The sequence below is a fragment of the Zingiber officinale genome, chromosome 6B (assembly GCF_018446385.1).
Source record: "Zingiber officinale cultivar Zhangliang chromosome 6B, Zo_v1.1, whole genome shotgun sequence".
Lineage (NCBI taxonomy): Eukaryota > Viridiplantae > Streptophyta > Magnoliopsida > Zingiberales > Zingiberaceae > Zingiber > Zingiber officinale.
The window spans coordinates 102,956,688-102,968,683 of record NC_055996.1 but is presented as its reverse complement, the minus strand read 5'-3'; the positions used below and the strand labels follow the sequence as shown (position 1 = coordinate 102,968,683).

The 11,996-nt window shown below is 34.3% G+C and overlaps 1 protein-coding gene across 1 annotated transcript; it reads left to right on the top strand.

Moving 5' to 3' along the window:
* The first annotated feature begins 52 nt into the window (after positions 1-52).
* LOC121988569 (60S ribosomal protein L13a-4-like) lies at positions 53-3,059 on the top strand. The gene is made up of 4 exons (XM_042542060.1): positions 53-404; positions 501-617; positions 702-789; positions 2,737-3,059. Exons 1-4 carry the CDS (start codon positions 133-135, stop codon positions 2,884-2,886), a joined length of 627 nt encoding a protein of 208 aa, XP_042397994.1. The 5' UTR covers positions 53-132; the 3' UTR covers positions 2,887-3,059.
* Positions 3,060-11,996: the final 8,937 nt, after the last annotated feature.

The window sequence follows — 11,996 nt, the reverse complement described above, 5'->3', positions numbered from 1 at the left end:
GATCGGTTCCGTCCCCGTTAAGAGGAGTGAAAAAAACCCTAGCCCCCGATCCATATAAAAGGAGAGCGAGCGCGCACGACTCAGGGTTTGCAAGTCCAGCCGCCGGCGAAGTGAGCGTCGAGGAAGGCGAATATGGTGTCTGGGTCGGGCCTGTGCACGGGGCGGGTGGTGGTCGATGCCCGACACCACATGCTGGGTCGGTTGGCGTCGATCCTGGCGAAGGAGCTGCTCAATGGGCAGCGTGTCGTCGTCGTTCGCTGCGAGGAGATCTGCCTCTCCGGTGGTCTAGTCCGCCAGAAGATGAAGTATCTCCGTTTCCTCCGCAAGCGCATGAATACCAAGCCGTCTCACGGCCCTATCCACTTCCGCGCCCCTTCCAAGATCCTCTGGCGTACCATACGCGGGTAATTAATCACCTTTACTTCGCAGATTGGTTTTACCTTTTCCTTTTGTTTGTCGGGTCAGAGATTTACGAGATCAACACTCTTTTCTTGTCTTAGGATGATTCCCCATAAAACCAAGCGCGGTGCTGCTGCACTGGCAAGGCTCAAGGCCTATGAAGGGGTGCCGCCGCCATACGACAAGAAGAAGAGAAAGGTTGTTCCGGACGCCCTCAAGTAAGCAGTTCTTTGTCGACTAATTTTCTGCAATATATATAAAATGTCTCAATATGCGGATTAAATGATAGATTTTGTTGTCAGGGTGTTGAGGCTTCGACCTGGACATAGGTATTGCTTGCTTGGTCATCTCTCATCAGAGGTTGGATGGAATCACTACGACACTATTAAGGTTGGGAATTTCCCACTGTCTTCAACATTAGTGTTTCATCCATTACTCTGACGATTATATAATTTTTATAGAGTTGCTATGAATAACGTCTGGTAGCTCCTTTGTGATCAGTACTTTGCTCATCATCATCCTCAAACTATATTCTCTCCAACTACTTGGAATCGGCTATGTGGATTATCTTTCCACTGCACTTTATCCTAGATTATATTGCAAATAATAATCAAATCTACTAATTTTTTTTACTACATTAACTAGTGATTGCCTTAGTCTTACCCTGTCAGTCTATTCCTTACACCTTGGACTACAATTGGAACTTTGTTTTGCATATTTTATTGTGGTTATTTATTGATTTAATTCTCCTTGTATAGTGCGTGTTAAGAAGGTTCAAGTATTTGAAATATTTCATTTACTATCTCAGTAGTTTGGATTTTTTTTTCGTTCTTTGCATGTGTTAATAATTTGATGCTAGTAAAAATTGGAAACCAAAGATGCTTTTTTTATGTCTGTACATCAGTACAATCATTGTTTTCTCATTTTGTCTTCTGAAGAGCTTTACCTAGAGTCTATGGGTATGTGTTTCAAAAACATTATCTGAAGAGCTTTATTTAAGAATTTATATCTGTGATTGTCCAAGATTGTATGCATATATTGCTTTTTTTTTCCTAAACAACCAGGCATCCTAAATTCTACACCGAAAGCCTTTATATGGTTAAATAATGCAATTGAAAGTGTTTTATGAAATAAGGCAAGAAATTTTACTTTATATCTTGAGCCAAGCTTTGGTTTAATTTGTCTATCATATTTTGAAAATGTTAAAAAGTTGCAAGCTCCCTTTTCACTGGTCGTATGATTTTTTTTCCTCTTTGGATGTATGTTGACGATAGTTAATTATATTTTTTATTTTTGCTTGTAACTTGTATGGTCAGTGTAGATATTCAAGCCAGAATATTCTGTACTTAGGTGTTTTTTTTTTTTTTGAGGATTCTCTTGTGTCTGAATTTTCTGAGCCATAAAGAATTCATGCAACAATTGCATATACTTCGATAAATCTTAAGGTTAATGAGATAGTTTGGTTCGGGATTTAATATTTTAGAGAAGGGCATGCCATTAAGTCGATTCTTTCTCGTCCTTGAGCAGCCTAGGCTTACAAGAGTTGAAAGGTATGAGAGGGACCTAAACTATCACAAACTACTTGATAGAAATTGATCCATCAACTTGTCAGGCCCAATCTTTGATTCAAAATTATTCAGCCCAAGTTAGTTAAGTTAATAGCAGCTCATTCACATAAGGTTTATAAAAGATTCTTGGGTAGTCCACAACTCACCATGTGGGATTGAACCAGGGTTATAACAATCTGCCCTGCTTAATATTTGTTTTATAACTTAGAATCAACCTTAATCAGTGTGACATCTGCAGAATGTTGACAATACAGCTGTGCAGACAGGTCTCTCTAACACTTCGCCATCCTTAGGATTAGGTCTGCTCTGCTATATAGAGAGAACCATCTCATTAACTAGTTAGACACAACCATTAATAATAAATGCTCAAGTCTAAGTCAACAGTAGCTCACCCATCTAAATTTGTAAAGAAATTTAATTAATTTAAAATCCACCTTGTGAGAGTAAATTGGGATGTCACAGAAAGAGACATTTTTCCACAGGCAATCCCAATCTTTCTTGATTATGATTGTCACTTGGAAGGAGTTTTGTGCGATAGAAATGGTGTTCCAAGTCGTTATGAAGGTGCCTGTATAACAAGTTGCCTGATTATGATTCCCAGGTAATCTCAATCTAACTTGCTTGATTATGATTGTAGCTTGGAAGGAGTTTTATGTTGGGTAGAACTTATTTTGTTCCAAGTCTTTATGAAAGTGCCGTTTGCCTTTTATCTTTTTTCTAAAATTTGAAACGTCAGCGTGACTGATTAACCTGGTAATGTTTTAAACAGGAATTAGAGGAGAAGAGGAAAGAAAGGGCCAAGGTGTCTTATGAGAGGCGAAAGCAGCTTCAGAAGCTTCGTGCCAAGGCAGAGAAGGCAACCGACGACGACGAGGAGCTTGGTTCTCAGCTTAACATCCTTGCTCCATTGAAGTATTGAGTTGTATTTGATCGTCTTCACTTAATTTGTCATCCTCAGTTGGATAATTCGGAGTTTGTTTGCCATTTTTGTTTATTCGGACTAGTGTTATGGGTGTGTTTCTATAACTTTGTAATGCAATATTAAATGATTTTGGAATTTATAAAATAAGGAAATTACCAGATTTATAACAATATTAAATATTTTTAAAATCAAGTTTTGTAACATTTTGATAAAGTAAGTTGCATGTCCTTTTTTTGGAATTTACAAAATAATGATTGCGATTTGTGGTATTTATTCTTGGGAATTTACGAAATATTATCATTTCTTTTATCAGATTATAGGCAAATTTTTATAGATTATTAAGGCGTAACTTGGAAGTTTAGGGGTGCTTTTAATCCATTCAATTATTTTTTAAATAGCACAGGATATTCAGTTTACTTATTAATAATTAATTTGATTTTATAAAAAAGATTTATCGATCATTAAAATAAACTAAATTAAAAATACTTGCAGTAACTAATCAGTTTAGTATTATTATGTTAATCAATTAATAAACTTAGTATTATTATGTTAATCGTTCATTAAAAAAATTTATTTATTAATTTATTAAAATTATAATTGGATGCTAAAATACCTAAGAAATTAATCAGTTTAGTATTATTATGTTAATCGACTAATAAATTTAGTATTATTATGTTAATCGACCGTTAAAAAAATTTATTTATTAATTTATTAAAATTATAATTGGATGCTTAAATACCTAAGAAATTGAGAAATTGTTGTACTTCTGTACTATTATTTGGGGTTTTAATTTATTCAGGTGTAGTAAAAAAATAATTATATTCATTTCAAATGTCTCTTACATAATTAATTTATAATCGATTATCAAATAATTAAGAAAAAAAATTTTCAAAAATATATATCTATTAAAAATTCATCTTTTATTTTATTATAATAAAATTACCATCCTCTAATCAATCAAACTGGGTAGGATATTCTAATCTATTTAGTTAAACAAACAAAGAATGTTCCTGTTGTCTTGATTGCAACAAATGAAGTACCCAGATCCATTTGTGCATGCCAGTACCCTTTCAAGCAAGGTTCCTACGGATGAAATTTCAGGCCCGAGTTAGAAAGTTTAGATGAGGCACGATTAATCGTGACTCTCTGTGGGTACATGTAAAGGTGAATAAGGTCTTCTCGGATGAGTCTAGTGGTTAGCTATTGATGTCTTATCATCATGAGATCTGGGGTTTGAATCTCGGTAAAGTCGAGGTAAATGACTCCCTTATGTTCTAGTCATTATTCCAAAGGCTAGTAGCCGTCCGTGATTTACCTCCTCCGTGTTGGCCCTGGGACGGATTGGCGAAGGTACTGGAGGTGAGCGCATTCGCCTTTTGCCATCGTGTAAAGGCGAATAAGGGTCCCCTCGAATGGGTCTAGTGGCTAGCGCATGAGCTGTTGTCATCATAAGGTCTGAGGTTCGAATCTCCACAAAGTCGAGGTAAATACCTCCCTTATGCGCTAGTCACTATTCTAAAGATTAGTAGTCGCTCGTGATTTAGCTCCTTTGTGTTGGTCTTGAGACGGATTGACGGGGGTGCTGGGAGCGAGCGTATTCGTCTTTTGCCACCATGTAAAGGCGAATAAGGCGTCCCCAGGATTATGGTGTCACGGTAGGATATCCAAGCTGTCATCTAACACTCACGATTTGAACCCCAGTTACGACATATTTACAAAGAATTTTTCCTCCAAATAAGGGGTGTAACCAAAGAATACTGAACTTTTGAATTAGTCATCACATATGCTTCTTGATTTACCCTGATGATTAATGAAAAATTTTCATGAAACTGAGTGGATCATTCCAAAAATAATCAACCCAACCGACGGAAAAGCAACCCGCGTGGGATATCCCCTTTATAAATAGAAAAGGAAGGACAATCAACTCGTGACTTTCAATGTGTGTCGGAGTCCGTCCGAAAGTGTTTTTTACTATGCGGCCTGGCCTCTCCTAATCACTGGGATTATGAGAAAGCCCTCATTCCTGCCTACCCCAAATTCTTCCCGGAAAACAGTTAGGGGGATTTACTTTTTAATCGATTAAATTTATTGTTTTAAAGTAATTCCACGTACATGTTTAAAAAATATATGTTCCAGTATATTATAAAGTTTATCGAGCTTTAACCAAAGCTTAAGGCCTAGTTATCTACAGTAAAGATGTAAACAAGTCGAATATGTAGAAAATTTTAATATTCATATTTGCCTTGAAATAGGCATATTCGAGTTCGAATTCGAAATTCAAAAAATTTAAAATGTTTGGTTCTAATTCAATTCGAATTAGGACTCGGATTCGAGTTCGGCTCGAAATATTTGAACATATTCACGAACTATTCGAAATTTATTTATTTAATATATATTTAATTTATATTAATAAATATTAAGGCTCATAAGTGGCTCACGAGCGACTCAAATAATATAATTAGGGTTCAAGTTCGGATCGAAAAAAGTTTAAATATGTTCGAGTTCGACTCGAATTCAATAAATTTAAATACGAATAGAATATTTTTTGAGTCGACTTAAAAAATTCATGAGCCGATTCAATTCATTTGCCGTCGACTGGATTCGTTTGCCGCCCTAGCTTAGAAATGCATTGACTCAGTTTGAAATTTCAAAGGAAAGGACTGATAATTTGAATAAAATATATAACGAATAAAAAATAAAAAAACTCTTTTTCACAAACAACGCTAAATCTATTCATTTCAATATTGGACAATGCTTAGCTTTAATCTATTCGTTTAAATATTGGATTGCTCTCTCCGATGGATTCAATTTATTGTTTTAAAGTAAATCTATGTACATGTTTAAAAAATCTATGTTCCAGTATATTATAAAGTTTATCAAACTTTAACCAAAGTTTAAGGCCTAATTTACCTAGACAGTACGTTTACTCAGTTTGAAATTTCAAATGAAAGGTCTGATTATTTGAATAAAATATATAACGAAAAAAAAGAAAAAAAAACTCTTTTTCACAAACAATGCTTTAATCTATTCAGTTAAACATTGGATTCCAGGTCAATCCCTTTAATCGATTCAATTTATTGTTTTAAAGTAATTCCATGTACATATTTAAAAAATATATGTTCCAGTATATTATAAAGTTTATCGAGCTTTAACCATAGTTTAAGGCCTAGTTTATCTAGAAAGTGCGTTTACTCGGTTTGAAATTTCAACAAAAAGGTCTGATTATTTGAATAAAATATATAATGAAGAAAAAGTAAAAAAAACTCTTCTTCACAAACAACGCTTTAATCTACTTTAAACATTTGATTCTAGATCCATATCTTCGATCGAATTTATTATTTTAAAATAATTCTGCATGTTTAAAAAATCTATGTTCCGATATATTATGAAATTTATCGAGCTTTAACCAAAACTTAAGGCCTAGTTTACCTAGAGAGTACGTTTACTCGGATTGTAATTTCAAAGGAAATGCCTGATTATTTGAATAAAATATATAACAAAGAAAAAGTAAAAAAAATATTTTTCACAAACAACGCTTTAATCTATTCAGTTAAATATTGACTTTCAGATCAATCTCTTCAATCGATTCAATTTATTATTTTAAAGTAATTCCATGTACATGTTTAAAAAAATTTATGTTCCAGTATATTATAAAGTTTATCGAGCTTAACTAAGCTTAAGGACTAGTTTACCTAGAGAATGCGTTCACTCGCTTTGAAATTTCAAATGAAAGGTCTGATTATTTGAATAAAATATATAACGAAGAAAAAGTTAAAAAAAAAAATTTCACAAACAGGTAATCAAGTATTATCTTCCATCCAAATAATTGATCCATAAAAGCATAAAACTCTACGAGCAAAGGAAAAAAAAAACAAACAAAGAAAGCTACTTGTGTTTTTGCCCAGCAGGTAATGGTGTGGCAATAAGATGTCTTTTTATTTTTTTTACAACAACAAGACTTTTCCCACTAGGTGGGGTCTTTTTACGCCATTGAGCTCTATCTCCTATTATATCATCATCTATACTTAAATAAATTTTATCTTGTTTTATTGTTGCTAACCAAGTCTTTTTTGGTCTTCCTCTTCCTCGTTTTATATGCATGTTTATCATAGTTTCACATCGCCTAACTGGAGCATTTATTGGTCGTCTAAGTACATGTCTGTACCATTTTAAACGTGTCTCTCTGAGTTTTTCCTCAATAGATGCAACTCCTACTTTCTCTCTAATGCTTTCATTTCTTATTTTGTCCATCCTCGTATGTCCACACATCCACCTTAACATCCTCATCTCTGCAACTCTCATCTTCTGCTCATGTGCTCGAGTCATAGCCCAACATTCAGCTCCATATAACATAGCAGGTCTAACTGCGGTTTTATAGAACTTACCTTTAAGTTTAGAGGTACTTTACGGTCACATAAAACACTCGACGCTCCCCTCCATTTCACCTTGTATTCTATGTAAGACATCTCTCTCAATCCCTCCATCATTTTGTAAAAATGATCCTAAATATTTAAATCTCTCGGTTCCAGGCAACTCGTCCTCTCCTATCTTAACAATTGTTTCATTACTTCTAATATTGCTAAACTTAAATTCCATATATTCCGTCTTTAATCTACTAAGCTTAAAACCTTTCCCTTCTAGTGTTTCCCTCCAAGATTCTAGCTTAGCATTTACTCCTTCACGTGTCTCATCTATCAAAATAATATCATCTGCAAACAACATGCACCACGGTACTGTGTCTTGAATGTGTGCAGTGAGTTCGTCCATAATTAATGTAAAAAGATAGGGACTTAGAGCTGATCCTTGATGTAACCCTATCTTTATTGGAAATGCTTCAGTTACTCCGCCTGAAGTCTTTACTCTGGTCGTTACATCCTCATACACATCCTTAATTAGTTCAATATATGTTACGCTAACACCTCTCTTTTCTAAAATTCTCCATATAATTTCTCTTGGGACTCTATCATATGTCTTTTCTAAGTCAATGAATACCATGTGTAGATCTTGTTTTTGCTCCCGATATTTTTCAATTAATTGTCTAAGAAGATGTATAGCTTCTATTGTCGACCTTCCAGGCATAAACCCAAATTGATTTTCTGTCACTATGGTCTCCTTCCTTAATCTTTTTTCTATTACTTTTTCCCAAAGTTTCTTAGTATGACTCATTAGTTTAATACCCCTATAGTTTGCACAATTTTGTACGTCTCCTTTATTCTTATATAAGGGAACTAGAGTACTTATCCTCCATTGATCAGGCATTTTTTTCGTTTTCAATATCATGTTAAATAATTTTGTAAGTCATTCAATACCTTGTTTCCCTAAGCACTTCCATACCTCTATCGGAATATCATCTGGTCCAACGGCTTTTCCATTGTGCATCTCATTTAAAACTTGTTTTACTTCTTAAGTTTGAATTCTACGATAAAAATTAAAATTTCGATCCTCATTTGACCTAATTAAATTACCTAAGTTAAGTTGGTCTCCTAAACCTTCATTAAAAAGTTGATGAAAATACCTCTTCCACCGCTCTTTTATTTCTCCATCGCTTACTAATACCCTATTACATTCATCTTTAATACATTTTATTTGGCTAAGATCTCTTGTTTTTCTTTCTCTCACTTTAGCTATTCTATAGAGGTCTTTTTCCCCTTCTTTTGTATCCAATTTTTGATATAACCGTTCAAAAGTTTCATTTTTTGCTTCACTCACTACTTTCTTAGCTTCTTTCTTGGCTATTGTATATTTTTTTAAATTTTCCTCGTTCTTACAAATATATAATTCCTTATAAGCTATTCGTTTTTCCTTCACTTTCTCTTGTACTTTCTCATTCCACCACCAAGATTCTTTACTTAGCGGTGCATGCCCCTTTGACTCACCGAGGACACTCTTAGCTACTATTTTTAACTTTGATACCATCTTATCCCATGCTGTATTAGAGTCATCGTATATTTCACCTAATGCTTGTACTTCTACCTTCTCTTTAAATATATGTTGCTTCCCATCCTTTAACTTCCACCACTTAATTCTAGGAATTGTATATATTTTCTTTCTATTGATACTATATTTGAGGCGTATATCCAACACTACTACCCTATGTTGGGTAGTTAAGCTTTCTCCAGGGATGACTTTGCAATCTTTACAAATCTTTCTATCCTTCTTCCTAACCATAAGAAAGTCAATTTGCGATTTATTATTCCCACTTTTGAATGTGACTAAGTGTTCTTCTCTTTTCTTAAAAAACGTATTAGCTAATATAAGGTCATATGCTATCGCAAAATCTAATATAGTTTTCCCTTCCTCATTCCTCGTTCCAAACCCATAACTCCCATGTACTCTCTCATATTCCTCATTTTTCACTCCGACATGCCCATTTAGATCACCTCCTATTAAAATCCTTTCATTTGGTGGAATATTTTGTAATATTTCATCTAAGTCCTCCCAAAACCTTAATTTGGTAGCTTTATCTAATCCTACTTGTGGTGCATATACACTAATTATGTTCATAGTTTCTTTCGCCACTATTATTTTAAGGGTTATAATTCTATCCCCTTTTCTAACTACTCCTACAACTTCATCCTTTAACAAACTATCTACAATAATACCTACTCCATTTCTTGCTTTACTCTTTCCAGTGTACCATAACTTAAAATCCGAGTTCTCTATCATCTTTGCCTTCTCACCTGTCCATTTTGTCTCTTGTACACATAAAATATTAATTTTTCTCCTAATCATCATATCTACTACCTCCATTGATTTACCAGTGAGAGTTCCTATGTTCCATGTTCCAAATCTTAGATTATTAGTTTTCCTATCATATTTGTTCTTATCTAACCTATGGTGTGAGAACTCTTGCCTATTTAACACTACACCCAAGTTCTCATGGAGATGTAGCGGTCCTTGCTGAGACGTTACAGTCGGACCCTGTAACGCGAACTCTTGCATATTTATCACTACACCCGAGTTCTGGAGATGTAGCGGTCCTTGCCGAGACGTTACAGTCGGACCCTGCAACGCGTTCCTTCCGGGGAACAACCTAGCATTAGCACAATAGTTTAATGGATTCATTCATGAAATATTTATCATAGTTTGACGCTGGCTGGCAACCTAACGCAATCCTCCTCCTTTATCCGGGCTTGGGACCGGCCATGACCGGTCATCATGGGCGGAGTTCTTTTTATTTTTTTTAGATATCTAAAAATCAAATTTTAACTTTGAGAAATTAACGAATAAATTTTGTTAAGGGGCGATTGACCTAAAAATAATAGATTGATGGATCATCTATTATAAGTACTTTTTGATTTACCTGTAAGATCGAATCAGTCACCCCCATAATTAGTCGGCTGAAAACCTAGTGCCTAAGGCTGTAAATAAACCGAATGTTTATGAATAAACTTGGTGTTCGACTTAGTAAAAGTTTATTTATGTTCGTTCAATATACACGATCAATTAAATAAACAAGTTTGAACAATTCGTTTAAATAAACAAACAAGCTTAAATATATGTGTTTAGTTTGTTTATGTTCATTCAATATATATAAGATTAATTAAATGTACAAGTTTGAATAGCTCGTTTAAATAAATGAACAATCTTGAACATATATGTATTCGGTGTGAGTGCAATCAACTCAGGTTTGATTGGGTACAAATCATGATTTTGATGTGTGTGTCAAAAAGTTTAAGTTATGTCTCATATATGTTTGATATGTGTTTGAGTCGTACAAGACTTGATGAACCACATATGAGAAACTTGGTGTAGCCAGACATCCGAGGGACCGCCAGGCTTGGAGCAATAGAGTGGAGCCGAGGGAAGCAAACTTCAAAGTAACGTGAAGGATGACACGAAGAAGAGTCGTGGGCTCAAGTGTATTTGTGGAACAAAGACTGAGGAAGAGGGCTTCGAGAATAACTCTGGAAAGGATGAGAGACCAGTTGACGAAGGCAAAATCGGAAGAGCACAGAAGGTTTTGTGCCTGACAGCTATGAAGGTCAATCGACTTGTAGAGAGCTGTTGACAGAATCCCAGATTATGTAAAGTACCGTTGGATATGTTCAGCGGTAGCATCAGTTGATTGATGGTGTTTCCAATCGACTGTGTCAGAAAATGAGTTGACTCGAGAACAACTCTTTCCACTTTATTTAAAGGAAGCTTGGGATATGAAGAAGATCACTGATTGTTGTTGTATACTCCTAAGTATTTACCCTCAAACTTCTAAGTCTGATACTCTTCTTCCTAAACCTCATTCTCAATCTTCACTAAAAAGGAGTACGCATTAGTCGGAGATTGCCGGGGACTAATTCACCGACAGATTGAGGGATCATTCACTTTAAAAATAAGTCGTGGAGTCTATCTTTATCTCCGAATCACGTTAAACAACCTTGTTAGAGTTTGTTGTCTTATCTTATTTTTATTTTCATTATTCCACTACGTACTAACAAATTATAGGAAACCCCTTCTGGCCAGACCACAATCTCTAACATTCAACTTGTCAACATTCAAGAATAATGTTCATTAATAAAACTTTTATTAACTTACTAAATAAATAAAGAAACTTCTAAAATGAATAAATAAATTTATATTATAGAATATAATAATTAATCAAACAAGCTTAAAATATAAAATTTTCAAACAATCAAAAATATAATAATTAATCAAATAAGTTTAAAATATAAAAATTTCAAACAATAAAAAAAAAATTAAATTGAAAACTCGATAACGTCTAAACGAATTAAGCTCATGCCAAACTTAAACTCATAAAAAAAAAATCAACCTAAGCTTGAATAATCATTTCAATAACTTAGTTCATTTTAGGTTCTAATTTGGCTCGATTACCTTATTAAATAAGCTTGAACACCACAAACCTTGATTTGGCTTGGCTTGTTTACATCCCTACTAGTGCCAACTTAAAAAAAAATTAGAGCACTCTCCAAATATAATTAGGCTTAGAAAAGGATGGTATTATGTGTAGCATAATGCCATTTACCTAGGATTGTAAACGAGCCGAACTGAGATCAAATCAGCCTAGGCTCAAGAACGAGCTCGTTCAAGCATGTAGAGTTGAGCCCAAGCTTGATATTTAATTATGGGTTTGAGCTCAATTTTTTTTAAAT

Coding starts and splice junctions, on each gene's coding strand:
- LOC121988569 (XM_042542060.1), top strand. CDS start 133: ATGGTGTCTGGGTCGGGCCTGTGCACGGGGCGGGTGGTGGTCGATGCC. Junction 618..701: donor GTTGTTCCGGACGCCCTCAA/GTAAGCAGTTCT, acceptor TTTTGTTGTCAG/GGTGTTGAGGCTTCGACCTG. Junction 790..2,736: donor ATCACTACGACACTATTAAG/GTTGGGAATTTC, acceptor TGTTTTAAACAG/GAATTAGAGGAGAAGAGGAA.